At 63.4% G+C, this 11492-nt stretch overlaps 2 protein-coding genes across 2 annotated transcripts; both read right to left on the bottom strand.

Moving 5' to 3' along the window:
- Nucleotides 1-2486: 2486 nt before the first annotated feature.
- On the bottom strand, nucleotides 2487-7110 carry S100A14 (S100 calcium binding protein A14). The gene is made up of 4 exons (XM_067539319.1): nucleotides 7024-7110; nucleotides 6506-6720; nucleotides 5025-5171; nucleotides 2487-4537 (listed from the first exon to the last, which is right to left on the bottom strand). Exons 2-4 carry the CDS (start codon nucleotides 6536-6538, stop codon nucleotides 4415-4417), a joined length of 303 nt encoding a protein of 100 aa, XP_067395420.1. The 5' UTR covers nucleotides 6539-6720; nucleotides 7024-7110; the 3' UTR covers nucleotides 2487-4414.
- A 1758-nt stretch (nucleotides 7111-8868) lies between these two features.
- Nucleotides 8869-11131, bottom strand: S100A13 (S100 calcium binding protein A13). The gene is made up of 3 exons (XM_067539321.1): nucleotides 10983-11131; nucleotides 9856-10122; nucleotides 8869-9092 (listed from the first exon to the last, which is right to left on the bottom strand). The coding sequence occupies exons 2-3, from the start codon at nucleotides 10006-10008 to the stop codon at nucleotides 8955-8957; spliced, it is 291 nt and encodes a 96-aa protein (XP_067395422.1). The 5' UTR covers nucleotides 10009-10122; nucleotides 10983-11131; the 3' UTR covers nucleotides 8869-8954.
- Nucleotides 11132-11492: the final 361 nt, after the last annotated feature.

The following is an 11492-nucleotide window of genomic DNA, read 5'->3' as shown; positions in this document are numbered from 1 at the left end:
TCACACCCTGAATCATGGAGTTTCATTACTCCTCTTTCGCTGGCAGTGTCACACTCTCGTCCAGCCCTTTATTTTAAAAGCCAGCCAGGTCGGGCGTGCTCAGAATAGCTGTGTGTGCAATAAACTCACAGCCAGCTGATTATCCCTTGAGAGAACATTTCTCCCGGCTGACTCAATCCACTCGCATCCGCTGGAAGGGTCCAAAGCGCCTTGGGAGTCTCATAAGTGGCCACTACTCTTGCAAAATGAAGCCAGTGAGGCTCTGGGGGCCCGGCTGCGTGGAGCACTTTGCAGAGTCAGGTTCTTGGGGCGCCCAAATTGAGCCACCGAGGGCCAGGTTTTCAGCTCGATGTTCAAGTGCTCAGCACCTAATGTTCTCTGGGGCCCTGATGCAGCTGGGCCTGGGACCCAGCCTGCACCCAGCCACGGAGCTGACCCTCAGGGACAGGTTTTCCAGGCCTGCCAGGCACCTCCGTCGCTCTAGTTGAAGTTGATGGGAGCTGCAGGTGCTCGGCACCGGGCTCTTGGGGCAGGGTTTAGATTGCACCTACCCCCTCGGGGCCCCGATGCCCAGCCGTAGCCTCTTGGAGCTGCTGCTGCAGCCCATATAGTAAGAAGAACCAAGGGGGCCCTCGCAATCAGTTGAAAACATCGACCAGGAGAGGCCTGAGGCATTGACCTGCGTGCCCAGGGAGAGGCTGTAGAGGAAGCGATGGGCAGGTACTCAAGGGGAAGTTGATTTGTTATTGTTCTTTGTCTGACCCTCGCGCCGTCAGAGACCAGCACCCCCTTCTCTGGGCGCGGAGTGACAGACGTGCTCCCCAGTGCCAGCGGAGGGCAGAACGGCATGCCAAGAGTGTACGCCAACTCCCACCAACACTTAGCAACCCCAGATATGGCTGGAGCGGGCGGCCGCGACCAAGGCCTCAGGATTTAGTGCTTGCCCTGTGCCGGGAGCCGGCCCTCGTCTTTCAGCCCGGGCTCTCCAAAGACTTCCCCAGCGTTTCTCCATGACTGCGCGTCAGGCTGGTGACTGTCTCTGGCGCCATTCCTGGAGCCCCTCATGGAGAAATAACGAGACAGGACGTGGCTGAGCCAGGAACAGAAGCTGGGAGCCCTGGCTGGTGGACCCCTGCTCTATCCATTACGCCACACTCCCCTCCCAGCGCTGGGAATAGAACCCAGGCGTCCTGGCTCCCACTTCCCGCTCCTCCTCCTCTAGGCATGTGACACTGGTGCAAATGGTGGATTCTCTGTAACTTGAAGTCTTTAAACCGTGATTCGAGTCCTTCCGTGACTCAGCCGGAGGCTAGAGGTTTATTACAGGGGTGGCTGAGTTTCTGTGGCCTGCCGTGCGCAGGAGGTCAGCCTGGATGATCATGACGGTCCCTTCTGCCCTTGGAGTCTGAGACACGTTCCCTGCCTGTGTAATTAAAGACACCCCTCCCTTCCGCTTTGATTTCCATTCATTTATTTCCATGGTAGCAACAATAAATATTGGTTCTCGTTGTGAAATGCACCCGCCGGGCGAGAGCGCAGATGCTCACAGCCTGCTCCAGGAGCCAGGGTCACTGCACCCGACACGGCTGTGAGTTGGCAACCTTTCCCCAACGCCCGTGGGCCCCCCTGGGTGCTCCGGGCAGGGCCCCGCCACTGGGACAGGTTTCTGCTGTATTGTCATTGTCAAATCATGTGACTATAGTGACCTCCCCAGCCCCCCACCGCCTGCAAACGTGACGCCCCCTCCCAGGCGTCCAGCCCCAAACTCTGGTCGGTTAAAACCCCCATCGAGCAATCACCCAGCGGAAGGGTTGACACGATGCCGGAAGGGCCGGCTCGGCCCAGAGCGACAGACGGGCGTGGGCTGCCGGGGTGGGTTCGGGGGGCAACGGGGGCGTTGGCGGCGTGGTTCCGGTGTGCGTCTCAGTGACCCCGAACCAGACAGCCGAGGGGACGGGCACGTTCCCCACCCGGACGCCCTCTGAGTGGCACTGCCCTTCCAGAGCCCCGTTGTGCTGCCGGGGCCCCCGGCCTGGCTTCCTCCTCCCAGTATGGCGTGCCCCCCCTCCCACAACGGGCCCTGGACCCCCCTCCCAGCGCGGGCCCCAGATCCCCCATCCCAGTGCGGGCCCCAGATCCCCCATCCCAGTGCGGGCCCCAGATCCCCCTCCTAGTGCAGGCCCCAGATCCTCACTCCCAGCTCAGGCCCTGGACCCCCCTCTCAACACGGGCCCCAGGCCGCCTCCCAGCACGGGCCCCAGGATCCACTGTGAAGAGGGGCCTAGGCGAGCCAACCCATGGTCCGGGTTCAGGCCGGGATTACCCGCCCGCAGGGTCCCTCCCCAGGCTCTTTTCCCCACGCCGGCGACCCTGCTGCGTTCTGGGGGGTCTCTGCGCGACACCCTTCCTCGGCGACGCCCTCCGCACCCCCACGCCGACCGGAGAACAACGAGGCCTTTGCTTTTCAGTTTTTTCTCCAGTTATTTCTTTTATTGATTTATACAAAAACCTTTGCAAGCGACACAAGCGGCTACCGACCCGCCACCCGGCCCAGCACAGACCCCAGGGCCCAGCTGCCCCTCCGGACAGGCTGGGGGGTGGCGGTGGGGGGGGGAGGTGTTTTCTCCCCAGGCCCAGGAGGAACAGGCCCGGCCCTGGGAGGAATACTTAGTGCCAATAATACTGTGGCCTGGTGTCTGGCGCCTGACAATCCCCTTCCCCAGTGAGGAGCGTCCCGAGGCTGGACCCATTTCAGGGATGGATGATACACCAAGGCCCGGAGGAGGAGGGAAGTGACTGGGCTCAGGTGAATGGCAGAACCAGGAATGACCCTGAGAAGTACTGGCTTACCTCAGGTCCCCTGCTCTAACCACTAGCCCACACTCCCAGAGCTGGCCTAGAACCCAGGCGTCCTGGCTCCCAGCCGCCCCCCCTGCTAGAACCACCCAGCGGGACGTTCAGACCCTCCAGGATGCACCTCCGTGGGGCCCTGGTGTCCGCGCTGGTGTCAAGCGTGTCAGAGCTCCACAGAGAGCAGGACCCTGGCGTGCGAGGCGTTCCCCCTCTCCCCCCGCCGGCATTTACGAGGCTGTCGGGAGGAGGGGACGCGCTTGGGGGGTGCTGCACGCTCATCGCGCTGCAGAGGGAGGGGTGGGTCCAAGCCACACGCGCCACCCCCCCATCCTGTGCATGGCACTGGGATCAGGCTGTCAATCTAAAGTGGGGGGGGGTCCCCTCAGCCTGGAGCTGGGGTGATGCCGAAGCGGGAGCTCAGCCCCACACACCACCGACGGTCAAAGGTCCCAGCCTCGCGTCACAATCAAGCGTCCCTCCACCCGGCCCTGCCGCCCGCCCACCTCCAGCCCTGGGCTCACACCTAACCCCAGCGCCTGGCTCCCTCCAGCCCCTTCTCCCCATAGGCTTCCACGCCCCCGCCCCAGTGCAGTGAACTGCCCCAGGGCGGGCAGGACCAGGGGCCTGTCAGCCGCGGCCCAAGCACCCGTCCCCGGAGAGCGACCCGACCTGCAGGAACCGAGCTGCCGATGGCCAGCTCTGAGCCCCAAACCAGGGACAGCAAGTGCTGGGGGCAGGATGGCAGGAGAGATGCCGGAGCCGGCTGAGGAAGGGGAGAGGAAGGCGCCAGGGCTGGGCAGAATCGAAAGGTTCCCGAATAAAGTAGCGAAACCCCCTGCATTTTAAGGTTCCAGAGCTGGGGGAACCCCCTCCTCCCAAATGTAAAGGGTCTAGAAAGGATCAGAGAGCTGGAAAAACGGCACATTTTAGGGTTCCAAAGCTGGCGAGGGTGAAATCTGGATGCCCGTGAATTTCAGGTTCCAGAGCCGGAGGGACATAGACACCCCCACCCCACTCCCTGCCCCCCGGCATTTAAAGCTCGCCCTGTGATGGAGCTAGAAAGCTGGCATTTGATTATTCCAGGGACTGGGGAGTAAAACTCTCAACCGCTGGGACGATTTACCCAGGGTCGCGGTGGATTCTCCATCACGGGCCATTTTTAAATCAAGATTGGACGTTTAGCTAAAAGATTTGCTCTAGAATTACAGGGGGTGGGCAGGTCTGTGGCCGGGGCGGGCAGACGCAGGGACCACAACCGGCCCCTCTGGGCCTGGAATCTCAGAGACCCCAGAATGCAAAGATTCTAGAGCAGGGGAGCAGGGGTGGGGGGGGTCTAGAACAGGCAAGATGGGCCCCAGACTGAAAAGGTTCTAGACTTGGCAGAAGGGAGACAGAGCCCAGGAGGAGGAGGTTCCAGAGCTGGGGGAAGGAACGGGCAGACGAGCCCCAGAAGGATTAACACTGCGTTTTCAGCGCCACACATCATGGCCGACAGTCTTGCTCGCTCGCTCTCCGTGCAGATGGTCTGAGGCCTCACGGTCCGTGTCTCCCCTCGGGCCTGTTACTTCTTCACCCGGCAGCCTTTGGCCGCCTCCCCCATGATGGCCCAGTACTCGCCGAACTCCAGCTTGGGTTCATCGGGGTCCCCAAGGCACTCGATCTTCTCATCCAGGGAGCAGACATGCTGTGAGGGTGAGGAGCACAGGGGCAGCCATCAGAAACCAGCAGAGACCCTGGCGGGAGGGAGGGAGCAGGGAGCCACCCAGCCAGTGGGGGGTGCAGTGACTGATGGGGAAGTGGGGTGCAGTGACTGATGGGGAAGTGGGGGTGCAGTGGGGTGGGGCTGCTGGAAGAGACGGAGGTGCAGCCTGGTTCAGGGGGTGGACCTGGGGAGGCGTTGACGCAGTGGGGCAGGGCTGGGGCTCAGATTAGGGGGTGCAGTGGGATGGGAACATTGGGTTGGACTCTTGGGGTGCAGTGGGGTCCAGGTCTGTAGCATCACCACAGCTCAGCGGGCGGCCACGTCCCCCGCCCTGCCGAGGGATTTCGCCCCAGGCGTTCTCCGCCCCCGCCCGGCTCCAAACCCTGGCCGCCAGGGGCCTTTGGATCAGGACCAACAATGGTCTGGGGCCTTCGCCCCCTCCCAGGCCGGGGCCGAGCGCTCCCCTTACCTGCGACAGGTGAGGCAGCTGCTGCACCACCAGTTCCCTGAGCTCGTTGGGGGTCAGACACTCCTTCCGGCCCTTCACGGCGTAACGCTGGAAGTTGTTGATCACGATCTCGATCGCCCGCTCCACATCGGTTAGCTCCTGGCTATCCTGAAGCGCACGGGCAGAAGGGGGGACGGTCAGTGAGGGGTATGGGCAAGGAGGCCCAGCTGGGACGCAGGAAGGAGCCAGAGACCAAGGGAGTCTGTGGCCACCGCCCTGGGGGCGGGAGAACCACGGGCTCCACGTGCGGAGATCCAGGGCGGGCTCAGAGGGTGCCTGGACCCCCCGGCCGGCTGGCTGAGCGATCTGCTCTCGGATCTGCCCCTTCCCAGTGGAACAGCTCAGAGCTGCACCCGGCCTTGCTCTCCTCCCGCCCTGCCACGCCGGAGCAACCCTGCGCCGGGACTCCCCAGGGCCACGGGCCACCTCCTCACCGGAGTTAACTGAGAACGTGGCTCCTACTCCGGCCTCCGACCACCCGCCAGACCCCGATGAGAGACGCAGCCAGTCCGGCCTCTTGTCTCCAGTTCTAGACACTTCACCTCGCTGCTGCAGAAACTCCCTCCTGCCCACCCGCTGCTGATCAGCTCGTGCCCTGAAGCATGGGGCTCAAGAGCCCTCGGCAGGTTGTCCTAGCTCCTGTCAAAGCAGCCGTGGTTCCATTGGTCTCCTGCCAAGAGCTGCCCCCAGGCAGGCACCGGAACTCAGGCCAGCCGATATTGACCAACTGAGGGATGGCTATTAAAAACAATAGACCCTCAGACCGGCTTTGAGCCAGTCTCCGACAGGGCTTTGAGCTCAGCTCCGGGGAGGGGTGTAAACCAGCGTGGCTCCTGGCCTCCGCACTGATCCTAGGACTCTGGGAATGAGCCTCCCATTTGAATTCAGAGCAAAGCAGGAGATTTCCAAGGTTGTTTCCTTTGTTCCTTGGCTCAGTTTAAGAGTTGACAAAACAACTTTTAAATCAAACCAGAGCAACGTGAACTCTCGCTTGGCAAGAGCTGGGAAACGCCTCCTGATCTGCAGGGCTTTCAACTGGCATGGGACTCATGAAAAAACAGCCTCTCACTGCTTGCTAACTGCAACAGGTAAAAATCCTGGAGGCCAGATCCTCAAAACAGCTGATCCAAAGCCCACTGAAGTCCCTGGGGATCGCTCCCTTGGTTTCAATGTACTTTGGATCAGGCCCCTTTTTGCAGCCGGACACTCTCCTGAAGTCACAGGAGCGAGGGATGGCAAAGGCCCCTGAAGTCCTGGCTCAGGGAGAAGGCAGGCCTGTTCCCAGTGCACTGCTGGTCCCCAGTGCAGGGGGATTTTCCTCTAGGCTCCGGGTGCCTTCCGATACATCCTCCAGAAAAGCACCCCACGCAGCCGGAGGGAGCCCACGAATTCTGCCCAGGGGCGACAAGGGGCACTACGCAGCTAATCGCTCGCTCATTGACCTTGCGCTTCTTGTGACAGTGGCACTGGCCCATGCTGCGTCTCGCCGGCGCTCCGGTTCCGTAGCTCCCTCTCCTGCTTGGCTTTCCCGTGGGATGCGGGGCGGTGGCGGTGGTGGTGATGGGGGGGGAAGACGGGCTCCTCCTATGATCCGAGCTGAGTCAAGGCGCTGGGTGAACTCCCAGGAGCTGGCTTCACATCAGGCGCTGGGGCTTTCCTGGTGTGGGAGAGAGAAGTGGGGGGAGGCCCGTTTAGGTCACGGCTCCCCCCAGTTTTTCCTGCTGCCTCTGAAGCTGGAGTTTTAGCTTTCAGGGGAGTTTTGACGTGCAGAGCGAGGAACGGCAGGCTGGGATCACAGGCAGCTGCTGAAACATGTCCCGGGCCTCTCCCCTAGCAACGTGCTGGGGCGAAGCCAGAGGGGAGCGCAGGGGGAGGCAGGGCTGGGGGGGGGACGACACCCAGTGGGTGCGATCCCCCAGCCAGAGTCGGGAAGGGGCTGGGAAAGGAAGAGGCCACTTACCTGCTCCAAAAGCTCTCCTGGGACGGGGAGGGCTGGTCCCCCGCCGGGGTTTTATACCGCCAAGAGATGTGAGTGGGAGACACCTCACCAAGTTACCTGCAAGTTTTCGCTGTGGTGCAAGATGTCTCATTTCATAGGCTGGCACCGGGCCAGCGTGGGGCCGGGGCCCCTCCCACTCCGAGGCCAGGCTGGCCCTTCCCATCTCTATGCACCACCCAGTACAAACAGCACCAGGGACACGGGATGTGCCGGCTCGGGGGCTGCCGGGCCAGCTCCCCATCCCCGCCCCCAACGTGCTCCTGCTGCGGAGATGCAACAGGGAACCCCCCCAGCGGAGCCTGGCAGGTGGAGCTGGGCCCTGGCCGCCTGGGAACCCAATGCCACGGCTATGACCCAGCATCCATTGGCAGAGGGCGTGTTCCTGGCTTGCATCCGTAGCACCAGGGGCTGTGATTTCGTCAGCTTTCCTGAGCTAAGCGGGGTGGGGCTGGGTCAGGATGTGGATGAGGGACCAGGTGGGCCTGGCCAGGAGTGTCCGGCGGGTGTGGGCGATGGTGTTCCCTTTGTGTCGGCGCTGTGTCAGGCCCCAGTGAGGGGCGCTGTGCTGTTGGAGGCAATGCCTTCCTGGGGAGACGGAAAACTCTGGTCAGGGCCACTCCTGCTCGCTCACAGCCCCTGCTGCTTCCCACAAGAGCTGGGGTGTTAGCCTTCTCCTCCTGGCTATGTACCTGGTAGGTAACTACGGCCAGCCCCCCACCGCCGGGAACTTTCCCAGGGACCAGGAGTCTTCACTTCCTGTCCTCAGCTGATGTGGTGTGGTGTGTGCTGAGGCGCTAGTAACCCCCCCAGAGACAGCTGCATCTCGGCCCAGGGTGAGGGATCCCTGGGTGAACAGCTGCCCTGCTCCAGGCCACAGGTGGCTGCCTCTTGGGCGGTGACTGAAGGGATCGTGTGGGGGGAGGCCCTGTGGGTTCATCCCGGCGGGTTCTCTCGTCTGTCGTAGAACCAGCAGGGTGGAAACTGGCTCCTGGCCTGTGGTGCTGCAGGCTCCTCCTGGGTGCTCTCTCCTCTCAGCACCATGGCCACCCCAGCAGGCCGCTGCGAGGTGTCCCAGTCTGCCCGGGATGAGAAGGGGCTGGCTGGGGAGACGCCCGGGACAGCAGTGCGGGGCACAGAGAAGGAGCTTGTTCCTCAGAACCTTCCTCCACTATCCAAAGGCCCCATCCCTCTCCTTAGCCCGTCCCCTGCTAGGTACTGCCTGTCTGGGACTCCTGTATGTCCGAGAGGCAAGGCTAGTGGCTGGGGAAGGGAGGCTGGGAGCCAGGACTCCTGGGTTCCATTCCCAGCTCTGGGAGTGGAGTGGGGTCTAGTGGCTGGAGCAGGGGGCTGGGAGCCAGGACTCCGGGGCTCTGTTCACACATCTGCCACCACTTTGACGTGTGACCTTGGCGGACGTCCCTTCGCCACCTGTAGACAGAGCTAAGGATGCCTCCCCTGGGTGCTGGGGGCCGGAAGAATCAGCGGTGCCAGGCTGACTGATCTGAGCCCCTGGGCTCACAGGTGCTGCCGGGGTGCTCAGCACCGGCCATCGGCACCCTCGGTCCCCTTTGCACCCTGGGCAGCCCAGGGGAGTAGTGGGGAATCTCTGCAGCTAAACATCCCCTAAGATTTCGTGGGACAGGCCTGGCTCCACCCCGCCCGCCGAGACCCTGACTGGACAGCGGCGTCTGGGGCCGAGCTCAGGTTGCGCCTTGCACAGAGCCGGGAGGTGACGGGGCCAGGAAATTGCGGCCGCCTTGCGCCACCCAGCCCTCCTTCGCCCCAGGGAACAGAGCGATGCGCAGCCGCCGAGGGAATGCTTTATTCACGCCTGGAGCGGCCGGTCAGCCCCGAGCTGGCTGCAATGCCCCTCAAGCCCTCCCTGCCCCCCGTCACTTCTTCTTCCCCGTTTTCTCCCTCTTGATGTCCTTGGCCAGCTCCCCGATCAGCCTCCAGTACTCGCTGAATTTCAGCTCCTCATCGTTGTTCACGTCCAGGCTGCTCATCTTCTCGTCCAGGGACCCCACGTCCTGCGAGGAAGGGCAGGGGGGAGAGATGCTCAGAACCTGGTGCCCAGGGGCCAGCCGTGCCCCCGGCATGAGGGCGCGGACTGCAACGGAGCAAGGCCAGGGGTCAGACCAGGGCTCCAGCCAGTCCCGGGTCGGGAGCTTTGCCCTGCCGCCTGGAGCATCTCAGAGGGAGGGATCACGTTATACTGGCTCCTTGGGAGGGAGGGGGGTGTCTCCACATCTGGGCACAGCTGCCTGCCCCCCTCAGCTCCCAGCGGCAGGGCAAGGAGGCAGCTAACGACAGCCAGCGGGCCTGGGAGGGGGCAGAGGGGGGCTGAGTTCCAGAATTCCCTCCCCTCGGAACCAGACGCAGGCCAAGGCACTTGTGCTCTGCTGAGCCGGGCGGAGCGCGGGAGCCGGGGGCGGGGCAGAATGGCCCCTGCGGGGAGCAGCAGGATGGGCACCACGCCAGGAGGCTGCTGGGCTCTGCTTCAGGTGGGATTAGGCTGACACCCGGGCAGCAATCGGACAGACGGGAAGGGGGATAAAGAGAGGGGTTTATATGGAGAGAGAGAGATCGATGGACGGACGGACGGACGGATGGGCAGCTAGCTACTGTCTCACCCTGTAACCCATGAACAAAAATCCCTCTAGGGCCTTCTGAGACGCCAGGCGCAGCGCGGGTGCGGTGGGAAATAACTGAGCCCCACACACGCCCCGCGGTGCTCTCCGTTCTCCCACCGTGACCCTCACCCCCAGCACAGCCCTTCCTCCCCTCTGGCACCTTCATCAGGTTGGGCAGCTGCAGGGTGACCAGCTCCTTGAACTCCCCAGCCGTCAGCGTCCCCGTCTTGCCCTCCCGGCCCGCGTAGGTGAAGAAGATGCTGACGATTTTCTCAATGGCCGTCTCCAACTCGGTCAGCTCGCAGGCGGCCATGGCGCCGGGGGCGGCTCGTCTCCACTGCCCGGCGCAGGAGGCTCAGCCCAGGGCAGGCGGGAGGCGAGGGCACCTTCAGCTCTGCCTGGCGCAGCCACTGGGACCCGTTGGTCTCTGCGTGGAAACAGGGCAGGGAGAGCCCCGCGTGAGATCTGAAACCAGAGCTGCACGGCAGAGAGCAGGAGCTCACCGCCGGGAGGGCGGGCAGGCAGAGAGATGCTGTGGGACCGGCTGGCTCAAGGCGCCGTTGGGAGGTTACCAAGACTTTCCCCTCTAGCCCATGGCAGCAGGGACCGGGGAGCTGCTCGGCCGGGATGGCTCTTTGGCGCGTGTGCAACGAGTTTGGTGGGTCTCTGTCCAGTTCCGAGCAGGCAGGGGTTGCCGGGCCGGGAGCTGGACCGCGGGCCGGCTCCCAGCCGGGCTGGTGGCGCAGGGCTGACCAGCGCATGCTCGCCCAGCCTGGCTCACGGCCGCCTGTTTACATCATCCCTTCCCGGATCCCCAGCCACGGCCAGCCTGGCAGACAAAGGGCCCCAGTGTGCGGAGGGGTCCAGCCTGCTGCAGCCCCACCGGGGGGGCACCAACAGCCTCCGTGGCTGGGCACGGTGACGGGGGCATGGCATCTCCATCCTGGGAAAGTGCCACCCCTCTGCGCCCCCCTGTTCAGCGCAGCATCGCCCGGGCGGAAGCCAAGGGCCCCAGCACAGGACAGACGCCATGAAGACAGACGACAGCCAGAGCTGCTGGGGCGGTTGGTTTGGGGGGCTGAGCTCCTGAACTCTCCCCCCAACCTCCCCCCAGACTTTCCTCTCCTCTGGGAACCGGCCACAGTTATATTAGCACAAGGGCCCCAGGTCCTGAAGCAGCCACACAAACACACCCAGCTCCAGGAGCCTCTCCCTAGGCAGCACCCTGCCGGGGCTGGGGAGGCAGAAGGGGGCGAATCCAGGCCAGGCAGGGGAAGCGCCACTTACCCCGGTGTGCTGCTTGGGAAGAAGCTGCGGCCAGGGAGGGCTGCGTCCCCCAGCGATGGTTTTATACCCGGCCAGCGGCCTGGGGGGGCAGAGCTCACCGCTCCAGCAGTTCAGCCGAGCGGTGTAGGATTTCCCATTCCAGTCGGACAAACGCCACCCACGCCCCAGCCCCCCCCCTTCCTCCCCCCCACTGTCAACATCCGAAGTTTGGAGCAAGCCACTGCTCAGCCCAGCGAGCAATAGTTCATGTCGTCCCGGCCAGGAGTACCCGGGGGTCTCAGTGCACAGCCCTTAAAAAGCCGTGTCTCGGTACAAGAGACGGAGAGACGGACAGACAGACGGGCTCATGGTGGCTCAGGGCTAAGCCCGGCAGAGAAACGGGGGGACAGGAGCGAGTTCACGCCAGTGAATCCTGGCAAGCCGAGTGGAGGAGCTAACTCCAGGAAACTGTGCTTCACTCTGTGATGCAGCAAGGACAAAAAGCCAGCCGGGTTCCCCGTAGCTGATTGC

This window comes from Emydura macquarii, unplaced genomic scaffold (assembly GCF_026122565.2).
Source record: "Emydura macquarii macquarii isolate MOO-44397 ecotype Brisbane River unplaced genomic scaffold, CSIRO-AGI_Emac_v2 contig_527, whole genome shotgun sequence".
In the NCBI taxonomy this organism is placed as follows: domain Eukaryota; kingdom Metazoa; phylum Chordata; order Testudines; family Chelidae; genus Emydura; species Emydura macquarii.
Note: the sequence above shows the minus strand (reverse complement) of the source record. Positions and strands in the feature narration are given on the sequence as shown.